Source organism: Watersipora subatra, chromosome 1, assembly GCF_963576615.1.
Source record: "Watersipora subatra chromosome 1, tzWatSuba1.1, whole genome shotgun sequence".
NCBI lineage: Eukaryota > Metazoa > Bryozoa > Gymnolaemata > Cheilostomatida > Watersiporidae > Watersipora > Watersipora subatra.
Window position 1 is genome coordinate 40,180,736 of NC_088708.1, and position 17,039 is coordinate 40,197,774.

Consider the following 17,039-nt stretch of genomic DNA (forward strand, 5'->3'; position numbering starts at 1 on the left):
ATTGCAAGCATTATTTGTGTGGATGTGGAAACGTGGTTAAAGCAGAGAATTGTAATACTCTACTTATTTGTAAATGTGTGTAACTGAAAGGCTGGTATCACACTCATTGTTTATTCTTGAACAGCAAAGTATGAGGGAGTTGCCTCACCATTAAAAGATAAAATTGAGTAGAACAGCAACTGCCAGCTGAACAGAAAAAGCGAAGCCTGAAACTCCAATTTTTTGGCCTTGAGAGGTCATACAACAACAGCTGATTTTGATCTAGTCACTAGCTGTACTACTCGGTGATAAAAAAGTCTTTGGACAGAAAATTTATTTGTATTCAACATATAACAACATTTGCAATTCTAACTTTCAAACTATACATCATGAGAAAAGTGTTTTGTGTAGTTGAAATAAATTAAGAGAGAAAATAAAAACAATTGGTTTTCAAACTTTTTCAAACAACTATAAGTTTTAAATTTTATATAATGAAAGAAGTGTTTCGTTAAAATAAATTAAAAAGAAAAATAAAAATATAAAGGTTTTAAATGTAAATGTGAAATCATTAGCAAGTAATGGCTAAATATAATCTGTTTTCTACGATTACAATGAAAAATTATTTGGTATACATGAACTATTATACGATTTTAGTTTGCTTCAATGTTGGCCTGCCAGGGTTGGCATGCGAAAATATTGTAGGCTATAGACGTACATAGAGTGGTATAGAAACCCGTAGTAATTATCTAATGCAATCACCTCTTAGTAAAAATTTTCATCATTAAAAAATAGTAACAAATTAATATGTTAACCTTAGTAACTATAAGTACCTACAATTACTATAGTGGCTTTTGTTGTTATGATCCGCAAGATAATATAATATTACAATGTACTACGTGGAGAGTTATTACCTTCGAGACAAACGTGTAACATAAACACTGAATCTAACTTAAATGAATTTAGTTTACTAAACACATGCTTGAAGGAAATTTTAGTGTGTATTTTAATTTTAGTAAACATCAAAGTTTTAGCTAAAATTTTATCATTTATCTGTTTGCGATTTCATTTTTATCATAACGGATAACGCTGAACTCGCCATGGCGAGCAACATATATCAGTATCTGTAACATATAATCAGTACACAAATTGCCAAACTTCAATTTCGAGACAAAATGTTGTTGATATCATGCTGCGAAACAAATTAGCCCTAACAATGAAAAGACGAAGAAGCATCGTGTTGCATATACTTACGTCCAAAATATTTCTTAACAGGGGCATCGTAACTTGTGGGCGCAATGTAAACTAATTAGCGTGTGCTTACGCTATATGGTATATGGTAATGTCTTTGATCTAGATGACTTTTATAGCTCAGTTGTAGAACGTTTAGATTGTGAAACTTTCGCTTACAATCTACTTCAGTTCAAATCCATCTTAATGTGAAATTTTAACTCTAAGATAATTATTAATAGCTATTAATAGCTGGGCAAACACAGACACACATACAAACACAAACTTTGAGAAATATATATATATAGATTATCAGAACTATTTACTTAAATAAATTTTTTTTAAATGCAATATTATTTGTACGATATGTGTTGCAATTATCAGCCTGAAGGATGCGGAACGAGTAAACAAGGAGTTGTTCACTCGTTATGTCTCCAAATCCAAAAGCCAGATCTTGTGAATTGTTTTCCCTTTTTCACAAGTGTGCAAACAACTCTGATGTTTGTTTCACAACACCTTATGCACACTGCTTTTTAAAGCAATAAAGTACTTAACCGGTGAGACGCGGATGGTGCAAGTATTCTACTAACAAATGACAATATGTTGACATTGGTGCTCATGCCATCTAGAACATGCGCGCAATATACCGAAGCTAAACATCAGAATGAGTACTAATGACTTTATAGCTAATGCTTTTTCACAGTTTTCAGCGGATAACTTATATTGCTTCTAGGAGCATGAGTCATCCCACCATTTGCAAAAACCATTCAGCCTTTCATGGCGCTCTGCTATCTCGTTTCGAGGAAAGGAAGAAGTACCGTGCTCTCGTTATAAACACAGCGCATGTGTGAATGGACACCATCTGTACATGCTCGGTGGCCGGCAAGGCAGTTACCTTATTAATGACTTTTGGAAATTCAATTTACGTAAGTTGAAACTATCTATCTTGTATTTTTGCAAAGATGTGTTTTAAATTTTACAAATAATTTGTTTACATTTTGGCAGCATGTACACACTATTCAGCCAATTATTACAACTCAAGTTAGTCAAAATACTTTGCTGTTGAACTTCTGAGCCCGACTAAAACAAAGCATATTACCCTCATGTTTTTTGTATGTAGGATTTTTAAATACAAGATTGACAAATCATTGGTGTGCTAGCTATAGCACATCATTTGGTTGTAGTTGGTTTTTGGAAATGATTGGGTAAACTAAAAGTTCAAAAAATCACACTTAACTGCGAAAGAAACAGCTATCATAATTGGAGATAGACTTGGCTGTTATCCAAATCATGACGCGTTACTGAGTGTTACGTTCACATCTGAGCAGCAAACAGAGTCGCTATCCTCTAACCTCCATTATATTGTAGTTACAGAGATGTGGACAAGATTGAACACCTCAGGAGATGCTCCTCCATCATTGGAAGAACAAACCATGGTCTCATATGGCCACAAGATATACGTGTTTGGTGGTATATCCAGGATGGCTGTGGATGGAGAGACTCCTCTCTGGATATTTGATACATGTAAATCACACCATATGCATTATGTTACATATAATATATAATCATAATGCGTACTTATATAATTAGTCTCAAATCTCGTTTTAGCATTCTCTTTTTGGCAGCAAATTGCTGTAATCACTATTTCTGGTGTTAGGATGAGGTAACTCCAAGTATGTTATGTCTCACGCGTGTACCCGAGGTTGCTGTATAACAATGGTAGTACCAGTGTTTGTAAAGCAGTTGATTTACAATCATTTCATATCTTGGTGATAGCAGCGTGTAAGGATTGTGAGGCTCTCGAGGCCAGACTTTAAACCAATCCTGAAAAGTTCTTGTGGCTACGAGACTGGAGTGCTAAACACTTTGACACTTGTTATCAATTGTAATATTCAAACCATAGATATATAGCTACATATATCAACAAAATGCTATAAAAATCTATACACTTATATATAGCTGCATATCTATATGTAGCTGCATATCTATATATAGCTATAGACTAAAACTTATCTGGAAAGTCAAATTTTTTATCACTACAAACCTGTTTGGCTGCGTCGCTTTGTCAGATGAATTTAATTTTTATTTTGACAAGTTTGTGGTTGCAATCATGAATTTTACTTTGTTTTGTTTAAGTTTAAACGTAGAATTACTTTTGAACATAAACATAAGATAACTACTTATACCTATATATATAAGCTTATATAGCCATATATCATTATGTATATTAGTGAGTTTGTATATTTGTGGAAAAAAATATAAATTTTTATATTATTCTGCACAAATTATAAATTTTAATATATAAAAGTAAGCTACTGTTTTCCTAATATAAAAATGTACTCATTAAATGTTTAATATTCATAGCCGGATACATTAGGTATTTGTAGTTATCTTCTTTGATAAAAGGCTTGCATTTTCTGTACTTAAATTTCCTATATCACCAAATAGTGTGAAGGAAATAATAAAACCTGCAGTTACTACCTAAAATCAAGTATTCACAGAAGTTTTAGAGCTGTATGGCACTATGTGCATCTATAGTACCTTATTTCATGAAATGTGCTATAGCTGTTGAGAACAATGCCTGGACTTCCAACGCTCAAAATCCATGAATTTAATGATGTGGTGTTAAAATATTCACGATATCACTGTATTGTATACATGTATACCATATATTGTCTAGAAAATTCAGTCATATTAGGCATATCACCCTTTGTAGCCTCAAACACCTGGAGCCACTGGGAATGTGAGAGTGAGGTTACTTTACCAGCCTGTTTAAAAGGACATACAGCTGTCATGGTTGAGAGAAACATTTACATTTTTGGTGGCTATGAAGACATACTGGGATCATCAGAGCTAATGTGGTCCTTTGATATCTGTATGTACCCAAAATTGCCTAGACATGACAATTGCTTTGGATTTGAGCTGATTTCGAACAAGAGGGTTGATGCAGTTTTTAATTAAAGAAAACCTGTCAGTCAGTAAATTGTGAAATACTAATGACTTTGCGTAAATCCAGTAAGTGCATTGCTTTCCTTTTCATTGCCGCGCTCCCTACGACTGATGAGGGCAATTTAGCAACTCTTTTCTCCCTCCTCCCCCTCCTTTCCCCCTTCCTTTCCCGCCCCCCTCTCCACTCCCTCTTCTTCTCCCTCTTTTCCCTCTTCTCCTCTCCTTCTCTCTCGCTTCTCCCCCCTCGTCTGCCCCCTCCTCTCCCCCTCGTCTGCCCCCTCCTTCCCCTCCTCCGCTAACAACAGGTCGCACCCTTACAAGCACCCCAATCAGAAAGCCCTGCTCTAGTGAGCGATGGTATTTATTAATAGAGCTATTATTCCTCACCTATAATAGTTTTTCGGTTAGCTAGTTGACAGAAGATTGATTTTGTATACTGGGTTGGCTTTTTGCTTGGATATACTCACCACATTACAGTAACGTATTTTCTACTATTAATAATATTTCTTCTGTATCTATGTACTTGTACGTCTCACTCAGTGCAGACAAAGATTTAGCAGACTTTAGCTAATAAGCTCAGCATCTGGCTGGCTATAGAGAGCATCTTACATAATCAAATAGATTCGACTTCTTCATGTTTCTGTTCAGTGGAATGTAGTATTGGTCAGTTTATAGTGCATCAAATTATCAGTTAATGCACTCCAGGTAATGCCGTAAAGGGCATGCTTAAGATTTTTTTGGATTCCATGAATTATTTTTGGTCTGTTTAAAGGTGAATATGGGTCGATAATTTAGTCCACCTGTAAGTATTTCAATAGTTTTTGCATCAATTCAGTCTACGAACATTCATCTATGCTATACTTGCTATATGCTATATTACCATATGATATATGTTTTACTACCGTGTGATATAGGCTATACTACTGTGTGATATATGCTATACTACCACGTGGTATACTGTATGCCAGGGGTAGGATAAGTTTTTTCTCAAGGAGCCAAATTTCAAAGTTGCAAGATGTTTGGGAGCCACATAATATGTGTATTACAGTATAACATTTCATACTGATAATACAAGTTTGGTAGTTGTATTGCAATTAAATTTATTTATTAGAATACTTTTACAATAGCATTGAATAATGTTGAAGTAAAGCCTAAAGAGCTTTGTATAACTTAAAGTTTAGTGAGATACGTGAAATTGTTTATGGCTGCTCATTATCTCTTGGTAATCTGGCTCTCTACTGCAGCATGCTATTCTTAGGAGCTGACACAAGTGTTCCTAAGTCAAAGTAGATCTCAACCTGCTCTTGATATTATTCATGTATGAAAATGCTGATTCACATATATATATATATATATATATATATATATATATATATATATATATATATATATATATATATATATAATTGTTGCCTCACCCCGGTTAACCCGTATGGGTGGTAGTTACTGCGCTAACTCGGGTCTCCTACCAGAGACCTGGGAGTTTGAGCACTCGCCTCAAGATCTTAGCTGTTCCCAGAAGCGCACTTTTCTGCAACTCACCTGCATTGATTGCTGTTGGTATTTGGGCAAGCCACATTTTATGCGCCGGTGTTATTGCGCCCAGTGCCCCAATGACTACTGGGATTACAGTTGTTCTTACATCCCAGCATTTTTCAATCTCTTCTCCAAGAGGGAGATATTTCTCTACCTTTTCTTTTTCTTTGCTGTCTATATTGTAGTCATTGGGTACTGCTATATCTATTATAATAGCTCTCTTGTTCTCCTTGTCTACCACCACTATATCTGGTTGGTTTGCTAGGACATGCTTGTCAGTCCGAATGTAGAAGTCCCAGAGCATCTTAGCGCGATCACTTTCATTGACCTTACCAGGAGTTTCCCACCAGTGTTGTGGTTTATTAAGGCCATACTCGTCACATGGACTTCTATACACAACACCCGCGACATGATTATGCCGATATATATATATATATATATATATATATATATATATATATATGTGGCAGCAAACACAGTGTGCAACCATCTTCCTAGTTGAGCAAGCTGTGGGTATTCAGCCTTTGTTGAACCTTTCAAATAGAAGCCCTCCTCAATTTCATCTACATGTATATCTGTGCCTTTGAGGTTACACAACTCCAGTTGCAGAGATGAGACATTAACACTCTTCAATGACAACTAAGTAACCCACTCTCCATTAGGCTTTGCCTTTTATGATTTGTATGATGTGTCAAAGATTGAGACTGACTAAATCGATTGTTAAAATCTTGTTGCAGCTTTTCCATGAAGTGAGTGTAATCAGCTGTACAAGAGGCCATTTTTTCATCTTCATCTAAAAATGCTTTTAGAGTAGGAAAGTGAGGCGTATCATCTTGCACATCCACCAGAAACAACTCCAACTTATGGGAGAAGGCTTGAACAGCTAGTCATGTATCAATGATAGTCTTGTTCTTCCCTTGAAGCTTGAGGTTCAGATCATTCAAATGGCTACAGATGCCAACAAGGAAGGCAAGGTCACTCATATCTTTAGAAAAGCTCATCATCTCTTGAAACTGTCTTGCAATCAGGCTTGTGCATGTATTTAAAAATGAGGTTAGCTCCTGACAAATACTCCACAACCTCGACAAAGCATTTACCTTACTTAGCCGTCTAATGTTATTGTATGTTAGTAAATCTTCACAAGTGGCATCGCTTTTTTTTGAGAAACTTCCTTAAGTTTCTGTGTCTGAGAGCTGATTGACTTTTGAGGTAGTTGATCATCTTCATAGCTTTACAAATTAGTTGTTGAAAGTGATCATTTAGTTTTCCACATAAAACAGTTTGGTGAATGATGCATTGGAATGCTAGCTAGCGTTGATGGCATATCCTTCTTCAATCTAGCTATGACACCTTGCTCTCTTCCAACCATGGCTGGTGCGCCATCTGTCATTAATACTCATTATAGATAAGGTATGCATTTGTGGAGAGGTATCTTCATATTATCAAGTCCTTTAACGAGGGCATCATAGCTAGCTAGGCCAGAGATTTCTCCTTCTAATCCAACCAGAGTAGGAAGCTCCGCTTTTATTTCTTCACATCAAAGAATCTGCAACACAGGGTATAGGACTAAAGCATAATAGTATGCTTTATAAAGAAACATGCTGATGCTTTATAAAGAAGCATGTAGTATAAATGTGTGGGCTAGTCACTTTGAAACAAATATTATAAAATGGTTCATCCTTTTCTATTTGGAGTTGTGTTCTCTCTTTACTGTCTCTTAAAATGCACTTGTATGACTTCAGCTTGTAACTGCATGGTAAAAATGGCATTACCCATTGTAAGTGTACACACAGTAGCCTACATACCTTACAAAGACTGCTAATTGAGCTACATCCATTATATCAGTAGATTCATCAATAGCGATTGAAAAGTAATCCACCTGGTCTATATGGGTTAGCAAAGTCCAGATAATCATTAATGCTTCCAATTCTACCAGTAGCATATTTCCTAGAAAGTGGTATTGCCTTGACTTACCAATCACATCACGCTTATCTGGAAAAAGTGTTTGCATAGCCTCAACCACGCATTCTTTACAATCTCAGCATGAGAATAGGGTAGCATTGCTTTTGCTAGAATCTTTGACACTCGTAGAGAGGCTTCTGTAGCACGTTTATCAGCAGCTGTGAAAGAAGCTAGCATGTTTTCTGAAAACGTTAGTGATTTTTGAAGTTTATCTAGCTTTTGATGTTTAGCTACAAATCCCAGTGGAAATGTTCCGGTGAACTCTCTGTGCTTCGTCGCATCATGTCGTTTGATGTTCATCTTCTTGTTAGCGGAGATCATTTCCTGGCACAACAGACATTGCGGTTTGCCATGCCTAAAGATGAACACATATTCCATAGTCCACTCATCTTGGAATTCTCTTGTAGATTCGTTCACTTTGTGAGGCTCCCATTGTAACTCTGGAAATAGTACATTTTGTTGAAGATGCCATCGCTACCCCCACTGCATTAATTAGCTTAATTGCAAATGACATGTTCAACTAAGACACAGCATCTTATATAAGCCAACATTATGAAATCATGATGAAATGACTTCTTGATAGACATTTCTGGAGCATTCTAATTTTGTCCTCATTAGGTCAGCAATGGACGTTATTACACTGGAAAAGCTACATGTGCATGATGTCATGAATTATGACTCAAGATGCATGTGTAGGCTATATATAATGCAGTAATAGTGCACATTTAAATAAGCCTAATACATCACAATGCATGTAGTTTTGTACAGTATATTATAAGGATATTTTTACATACGTGAAAAGAATTTGAATTTTCACGGAGGCTAAAGAGCCGCAACAAAATTTGCAAAGAGCTGCATGCGGTTCTAGAGCCGCACTTTGCCCAATAATGCTGTATGCTATACTACCATGTGCTTATGCTATATGACTATGGCATATACTATATGAAGTTGTCTCTGCTCTCACTTTAACCAGCATTAGAAAAGTAAACAACTCCTTATGTCATTCGTTTCATAGTTTTTTCAATTTATATGAGTGTCGATCTGAACCAATATCCTAATAATCAGTTAGTTTGATATGATATTAGATGATATGCGCTATATTGCTATGTATCAAGTTTCATCATATTACCATCATATTACCATCATATTACCATCATATTACTATCATATTACCATCATATTACCATGTACTATATACATGTAATATGTTGCTATGTTCGGTTGTGAAGAATTGAGTTTAAATCATCACGCAGTTGCAGTTTTTATATAAAACCCTTTTCTATTTGTATTGCTGATGTAAACACTGCCTTGTTGCTATAGCCTTTGTGCAGTAGTATTAGCATTAGTCCGCTATCCCCTAAGCATTATTTTGCATAGTTCTGTTGATAGTGGATGAACAATGGCATCTGGTGTGTGGAGATTCAGGTCAAGGTAACCGGCCCTCACCTCGACACTATCACTCCGCTACACTTTACAATAACTCTATGATCATAGTCGGAGGAGTGAACAACCTTAACCCAGTCACAGATATGTGGTCATGGAGCTTCTGTAAGTCTGTGTGATTGATCTCTCCTCTTATTGCTAACTTTCCTATTTTATGCGATTATTGATTAATATTCACATTAATTGAAACACATCTAAAGTGGGAATTTATCACTGACAAACAAGCCTAGAGAGATTTACAAGCTTAAAAATATAAAAATCATCGCTCTAATGAACTTTTAAACTAAATAAATGCATTGTACATACATAATGTACATACATAATGTACATACATAATGTACATACATAATGTACATACATAATGTACATACATAATGTACATACATAATGAGTTTGAAATTGCTATTCGGTAATGAATCTGTCAATTTAGACATTGTCCAATGGTTAAGACAAGGTTTGCTCATTTATGACAGTTTCTAATCTGATCCGAAAGATCAAATAGAAACTGAAAACCCTGTTTCCACATGAAGGTATCACAATGAAGAACTGAAGCTAAAATCTTAGACTGATCAACACCTGATGTCTATTTTTTATTTCATGAAGGAGAAGACAATTGTGTAAAAATAGGCTAGTCTTCATATTTTACCCATCACGCTAGGTACTTTAAAATGAAAGGTTTTGGCTTTCACAAAAAAGAATGATTATCAAACAAAATAATTAGGTTCATGAAAGATGTACAATGATGCTTTGTATTGCCAGAAAGTTTATCAGGGTTGACTATTCTTGAAATAGGATGACGTGACATGCTTACGGATACACTGCAACAGAGTGGCATAGGCTAATCTCTACCTTACCTTACTGATACACTGCAACAGAGTGGTATAGGCTAAGCTCTACCTTACTGATACACTGCAACAGAGTGGCATAGGCTAAGCTCTACCTTACTGATACACTGCAACAGAGTGGTATAGGCTAAGCTCTACCTTACCTTACTGATACACTGTAACAGAGTGGCATAGGCTAAGCTCTACCTTACTGATACACTGCAACAGAGTGGTATAGGCTAAGCTCTACCTTACCTTACTGATACACTGTAACAGAGTGGCATAGGCTAAGCTCTACCTTACTGATACACTGCAACAGAGTGGCATAGGCTAAGCTCTACCTTACTGATACACTGCAACAGAGTGGTATAGGCTAAGCTCTACCTTACTGATACACTGTAACAGAGTGGTATAGGCTAAGCTCTACCTTACCTTACTGATACACTGCAACAGAGTGGTATAGGCTAAGCTCTACCTTACTGATACACTGTAACAGAGTGGCATAGGCTAAGCTCTACCTTACTGATACACTGCAACAGAGTGGCATAGGCTAAGCTCTACCTTACTGATACACTGTAACAGAGTGGTATAGGCTAAGCTCTACCTTACCTTACTGATACACTGCAACAGAGTGGTATAGGCTAAGCTCTACCTTACCTTACTGATACACTGTAACAGAGTGGCATAGGCTAAGCTCTACCTTACTGATACACTGCAATAGAGTGGTATAGGCTAAGCTCTACCTTACCTTACTGATACACTGCAACAGAGTGGCATAGGCTAAGCTCTACCTTACTGATACACTGTAACAGAGTGGTATAGGCTAAGCTCTACCTTACCTTACTGATACACTGCAACAGAGTGGTATAGGCTAAGCTCTACCTTACTGATACACTGCAACAGAGTGGCATAGGCTAAGCTCTACCTTACCTTACTGATACACTGCAACAGAGTGGCATAGGCTAAGCTCTACCTTACTGATACACTGTAACAGAGTGGTATAGGCTAAGCTCTACCTTACCTTACTGATACACTGCAACAGAGTGGCATAGGCTAAGCTCTACCTTACTGATACACTGCAACAGAGTGGTATAGGCTAAGCTCTACCTTACTGATACACTGTAACAGAGTGGTATAGGCTAAGCTCTACCTTACCTTACTGATACACTGCAACAGAGTGGTATAGGCTAAGCTCTACCTTACCTTACTGATACACTGCAACAGAGTGGCATAGGCTAAGCTCTACCTTACTGATACACTGCAATAGAGTGGTATAGGCTAAGCTCTACCTTACCTTACTGATACACTGCAACAGAGTGGCATAGGCTAAGCTCTACCTTACCTGACTGATACACTGCAACAGAGTGGTATAGGCTAAGCTCTACCTTACCTTACTGATACACTGTAACAGAGTGGCATAGGCTAAGCTCTACCTTACTGATACACTGTAACAGAGTGGTATAGGCTAAGCTCTACCTTACCTTACTGATACACTGCAACAGAGTGGTATAGGCTAAGCTCTACCTTACCTTACTGATACACTGTAACAGAGTGGCATAGGCTAAGCTCTACCTTACTGATACACTGCAATAGAGTGGTATAGGCTAAGCTCTACCTTACCTTACTGATACACTGCAACAGAGTGGCATAGGCTAAGCTCTACCTTACCTTACTGATACACTGCAACAGAGTGGTATAGGCTAAGCTCTACCTTACCTTACTGATACACTGTAACAGAGTGGCATAGGCTAAGCTCTACCTTACTGATACACTGCAATAGAGTGGTATAGGCTAAGCTCTACCTTACCTTACTGATACACTGCAACAGAGTGGCATAGGCTAAGCTCTACCTTACCTTACTGATACACTGCAACAGAGTGGCATAGGCTAAGCTCTACCTTACTGATACACTGTAACAGAGTGGTATAGGCTAAGCTCTACCTTACCTTACTGATACACTGCAACAGAGTGGTATAGGCTAAGCTCTACCTTACCTTACTGATACACTGTAACAGAGTGGCATAGGCTAAGCTCTACCTTACTGATACACTGCAATAGAGTGGTATAGGCTAAGCTCTACCTTACCTGACTGATACACTGTAACAGAGTGGCATAGGCTAAGCTCTACCTTACTGATACACTGCAATAGAGTGGCATAGGCTAAGCTCTACCTTACTGATACACTGTAACAGAGTGGCATAGGCTAAGCTCTACCTTACTGATACACTGTAACAGAGTGGCATAGGCTAAGCTCTACCTTACTGATACACTGTAACAGAGTGGTATAGGCTAAGCTCTACCTTACCTTACTGATACACTGCAACAGAGTGGCATAGGCTAAGCTCTACCTTACTGATACACTGTAACAGAGTGGTATAGGCTAAGCTCTACCTTACCTTACTGATACACTGCAACAGAGTGGCATAGGCTAAGCTCTACCTTACTGATACACTGTAACAGAGTGGTATAGGCTAAGCTCTACCTTACCTTACTGATACACTGCAACAGAGTGGCATAGGCTAAGCTCTACCTTACTGATACACTGTAACAGAGTGGTATAGGCTAAGCTCTACCTTACCTTACTGATACACTGCAATAGAGTGGTATAGGCTAAGCTCTACCTTACCTGACTGATACACTGTAACAGAGTGGCATAGGCTAAGCTCTACCTTACTGATACACTGCAATAGAGTGGCATAGGCTAAGCTCTACCTTACCTTACTGATACACTGCAACAGAGTGGCATAGGCTAAGCTCTACCTTACCTTACTGATACACTGCAACAGAGTGACATAGGCTAAGCTCTACCTTACCTTACTGATACACTGTAACAGAGTGGCATAGGCTAAGCTCTACCTTACTGATACACTGCAATAGAGTGGTATAGGCTAAGCTCTACCTTACCTTACTGATACACTGTAACAGAGTGGCATAGGCTAAGCTCTACCTTACTGATACACTGCAATAGAGTGGCATAGGCTAAGCTCTACCTTACCTTACTGATACACTGTAACAGAGTGGCATAGGCTAAGCTCTACCTTACTGATACACTGTAACAGAGTGGTATAGGCTAAGCTCTACCTTACCTTACTGATACACTGCAACAGAGTGGCATAGGCTAAGCTCTACCTTACTGATACACTGTAACAGAGTGGTATAGGCTAAGCTCTACCTTACCTTACTGATACACTGCAACAGAGTGGCATAGGCTAAGCTCTACCTTACTGATACACTGTAACAGAGTGGTATAGGCTAAGCTCTACCTTACCTTACTGATACACTGCAACAGAGTGGTATAGGCTAAGCTCTACCTTACCTTACTGATACACTGTAACAGAGTGGCATAGGCTAAGCTCTACCTCATGCCACTCTGAAGTGTAAAAGTATGCAAACTTTTGCCATATTTTACGACAAAATTTTAGTCGATGATAGCGCTCAAATTAACATCAAAAAATGAATGTACGAGTATTAGGTTGTTATTTACTCTTTATATCATCAGATGACAACGAGTAACCTCGTATATCACATATCATCAGATGACAACAATTAATCTTATATCACACATATCATCAGATGACAACAAGTAATCTTATATCACACATATTATCAGATGACAAGTAATTTTATATCACACATATCATCAGATGACAACAAGTAATCTTATATCACACATATCATCAAATGACAAGTAATCTTATATCACACATATCATCAGATGACAAGTAATTTTATATCACACATATTATCAGATGACAAGTAATTTTATATCACACATATCATCAGATGACAACAAGTAATCTTATATCACACATATCATCAAATGACAAGTAATCTTATATCACACATATCATCAGATGACAAGTAATTTTATATCACACATATCATCAGATGACAAGTAATTTTATATCACACATATCATCAGATGACAACAAGTAATCTTATATCACACATATCATCAGATGACAAGTAATCTTATATCACACATATCATCAGATGACAACAAGTAATCTTATATCACACAAATTATCAGATGACAACAAGTAATCTTATATCACACATATCATCAGATGACAAGTAATTTTATATCACACATATCATCAGATGACAAGTAATCTTATATCACACATATCATCAAATGACAAGTAATCTTATATCACACATATCATCAGATGACAAGTAATTTTATATCACACATATTATCAGATGACAAGTAATTTTATATCACACATATCATCAGATGACAACAAGTAATCTTATATCACACATATCATCAAATGACAAGTAATCTTATATCACACATATCATCAGATGACAAGTAATTTTATATCACACATATTATCAGATGACAAGTAATTTTATATCACACATATCATCAGATGACAACAAGTAATCTTATATCACACATATCATCAGATGACAAGTAATCTTATATCACACATATCATCAGATGACAACAAGTAATCTTATATCACACATCATTTTAGATGACAACAAGTAATCTTATATCACACATGTCTCTGCCAACTCATGTTGGAGAAGCTAGCATTTCGTTGCCTCTTGTAGCTTCTTGTACTTGGACTAAGATAAAAGCCTTGTCTAACAATCCAATTGTCTATGGCCACACTGCAGTCAAACTGGCTGACTCATTGTTTATCTTAGGAGGTCAGGGACAGAATGGGCTTTCAACTGCAGTATGGGAATACAAAATTGGTTTGTATTAGTTATGATTTTATTTAGCAAGTTTAAATGAGTGTTGCAAAATATTGTATTGCTTTTAGCAACTGAAACCGTTTGCAAAAGAATCCTTGATAAGTTTTATATAACTTCTCGCCGATTCATTGTGGACTCATTCTATTTGAGGCAGCATTATAGTCATGGAATATCTATACAGCCAGGAGATAGTATGAATTTAAAAGTTGTTATAAAATGTAAGCTTATCCAATAGTGGTTTTTTAGTATTTATTAAAGTTTATTAATATTTATTAAAGTTTGTTAATATTTATTAAAGTTTGTTAATAATTATTGAAGTTTGTTAATATTTATTAAAGTTTGTTAATATTTATTAAAGTTTGTTAATATTTATTAAAGTTTTTTAATATTTATTAAAGTTTGTTAATATTTATTAAAGTTTGTTAATATTTATTAAAGTTTGTTAATATTTATTAAAGTTTGTTAATATTTATTAAAGTTTAATGGCTTTGTTTTCAACAAATGGAAACCTTGTGATTAGCCAAGAAGTTTTTTATTGTGGCTGAAAAAAAGTCTTGGAATAGTTAATGGTTTATTTGCTACTTGGAAAATTCGTTTGACACATGCAATGCGAGCTGTTTTAGAATTTCACTTGAAAGTTGGCTAGAAACTAGCACGCAGTTAACTCGGTGTGCAATCTTACAAGTAGTAGATTAGTTCTGATTGTCTCCCTTGACAGAGTAAATAATAAATTGTTTTCTATTTGTACAGATGCATTTATCTGGAAGAAAGCGGCTACAAAATTTGCATCAGCTGTTCTACCAAGATGTCACCATGCATCTGTACTAATTTCTCCTCATATCTACTCCCACTACGCGACCAATGAGCGAGCTCACTCTTTGCCAGCCATAGGAAATGCATCAGAACAAACTCGGATGAAAACAAATCGTCCTCGAACAACCACGCCAACATATCCTCATTCACATGCACCATTCATGTTCAAGTGAGTCATTATGAACATCGGGAAGCGTTAAAAATGTTATTGGCTACTCGGATTTCCCTTCAATTCTCTTCTGCCTTCCTCATCCTTCTGCCTCCCCAATTCGTACTTCAGTTTATCTGTTTATACTTTTTGTATCTATACATTTCACACTCTGTAGATTTTAGCAGTTTTTCTCAAGTTCTTTGTTGCGCTTTTCACATTTTGCGATGCATGTATAAACTCATATTGCTATTTCTATAATGTTATCGCTGCGTGCAAAGAAAATACATCCTGACTGCGCCAGTCTTCTTTTGATCATTCATACTTTTTCTCTTTGTGGCTTTTCTCAATTGATTCATTTTAATCTATTTGGAGAAAGTTTATAACACAGTGGTTATATTCCAACAAACAGCAAACTAGTGATGTAAATTCTTTAGTTCCATAAGAAGTAGCCTTATGTGTAAAATACTTCCGCACATCAGCAGTAACTTTGACTTGAAATAGAAGCCAATCTGTAAAAATTTCAAACCAAATCAAATCGTTTTGTTACATTTTTAGTAACAAAGTTGTTCCCATCTGTTCTGGTCAGGAGACATCTACTGACCTCAGCAAAAGAATATCAAAGCCTCGGCTACAAAACCTTATGCGGGATGGCAATGCAAACCTTACCTATTCTCCTCAGCCTAAGAGAAGCATTGCTGGCAGTATTAGTGACTATGGAGTAGGAAGTTACTTATGCTCTAGTAGCGAAGAGTTGCTGCTAGAAGATTCTAAAACTTTATCCAAAGGCTCATTCATGTTTGATAATCTTGCCTTTATCAACAGTTACGACGAATTATCAATAGCTGTGAGAATTGGGGCTACTGTGCCTCCTATCACCCCATCATATCACAAGAACCTTGGCTATGGCCGTTTAAGTAGGTCAATGGATAGTATTCAGGACATGGCGCATGATGGCAATCGCTGTCTACAAGACCAAGTTAAGCTGCCTGGCACAGTTGTATCTTATAGTGATGAAACGGTCAACGAAACATGCACGATACGTAATATTGACATAGATGAGGCCAGCCACGCTTGGACTGAACAATTGCTGGAGGATATACCATGTCTGCCAGATGAGGAATCTCCCGTCACACAGGTAGTGTAATCCTTTTAGTGATTAGCTGCCAATCATCATAAAGAACTATGGGTAATAATTTTATGAATCGAGTTCCTTTTTTCGCATTTCTGACGAATGAGCAAACGTTTTTATCTCTCACTGCTCTTATCAATTGCTGCTTTTTAGAACCTTCCTTTGGGTGAATGAAATTTCAACAGTTAATCATTTTGAAAAACTGCAATGACTATGATTGCAGAACCTATCAACAATTGAGTACTTGTTGCTGATAATCTGCTTCGTGAAAACAAATTTACCTTGCAAATATGTCTGTTGAGACTATATGTAAACT

At 36.6% G+C, this 17,039-nt stretch overlaps 1 protein-coding gene across 4 annotated transcripts in view; it reads left to right on the plus strand.

Moving 5' to 3' along the window:
- Nucleotides 1-17,039, plus strand: part of LOC137399999 (uncharacterized) — a 34,029-nt gene that overhangs the window by 15,711 nt on the left and 1,279 nt on the right. For 2 of the 4 annotated variants that reach the window (XR_010979203.1, XM_068086291.1), the window contains exons 8-14: nt 1,940-2,132; nt 2,575-2,730; nt 3,923-4,081; nt 9,043-9,201; nt 14,484-14,630; nt 15,381-15,612; nt 16,150-16,732. Coding sequence is in view for 3 of the 4 variants with exons in the window: in XM_068086291.1 (XP_067942392.1) it covers nt 1,940-2,132; nt 2,575-2,730; nt 3,923-4,081; nt 9,043-9,201; nt 14,484-14,630; nt 15,381-15,612; nt 16,150-16,732 (1,629 nt within the window). In the remaining variant the exon portion in view is untranslated. The remainder of the gene's footprint in view (nt 1-1,939; nt 2,133-2,574; nt 2,731-3,922; nt 4,082-9,042; nt 9,202-14,483; nt 14,631-15,380; nt 15,613-16,149; nt 16,733-17,039) is intronic. The other 2 variants (XM_068086298.1, XM_068086309.1) reach the window with 2 other exon arrangements.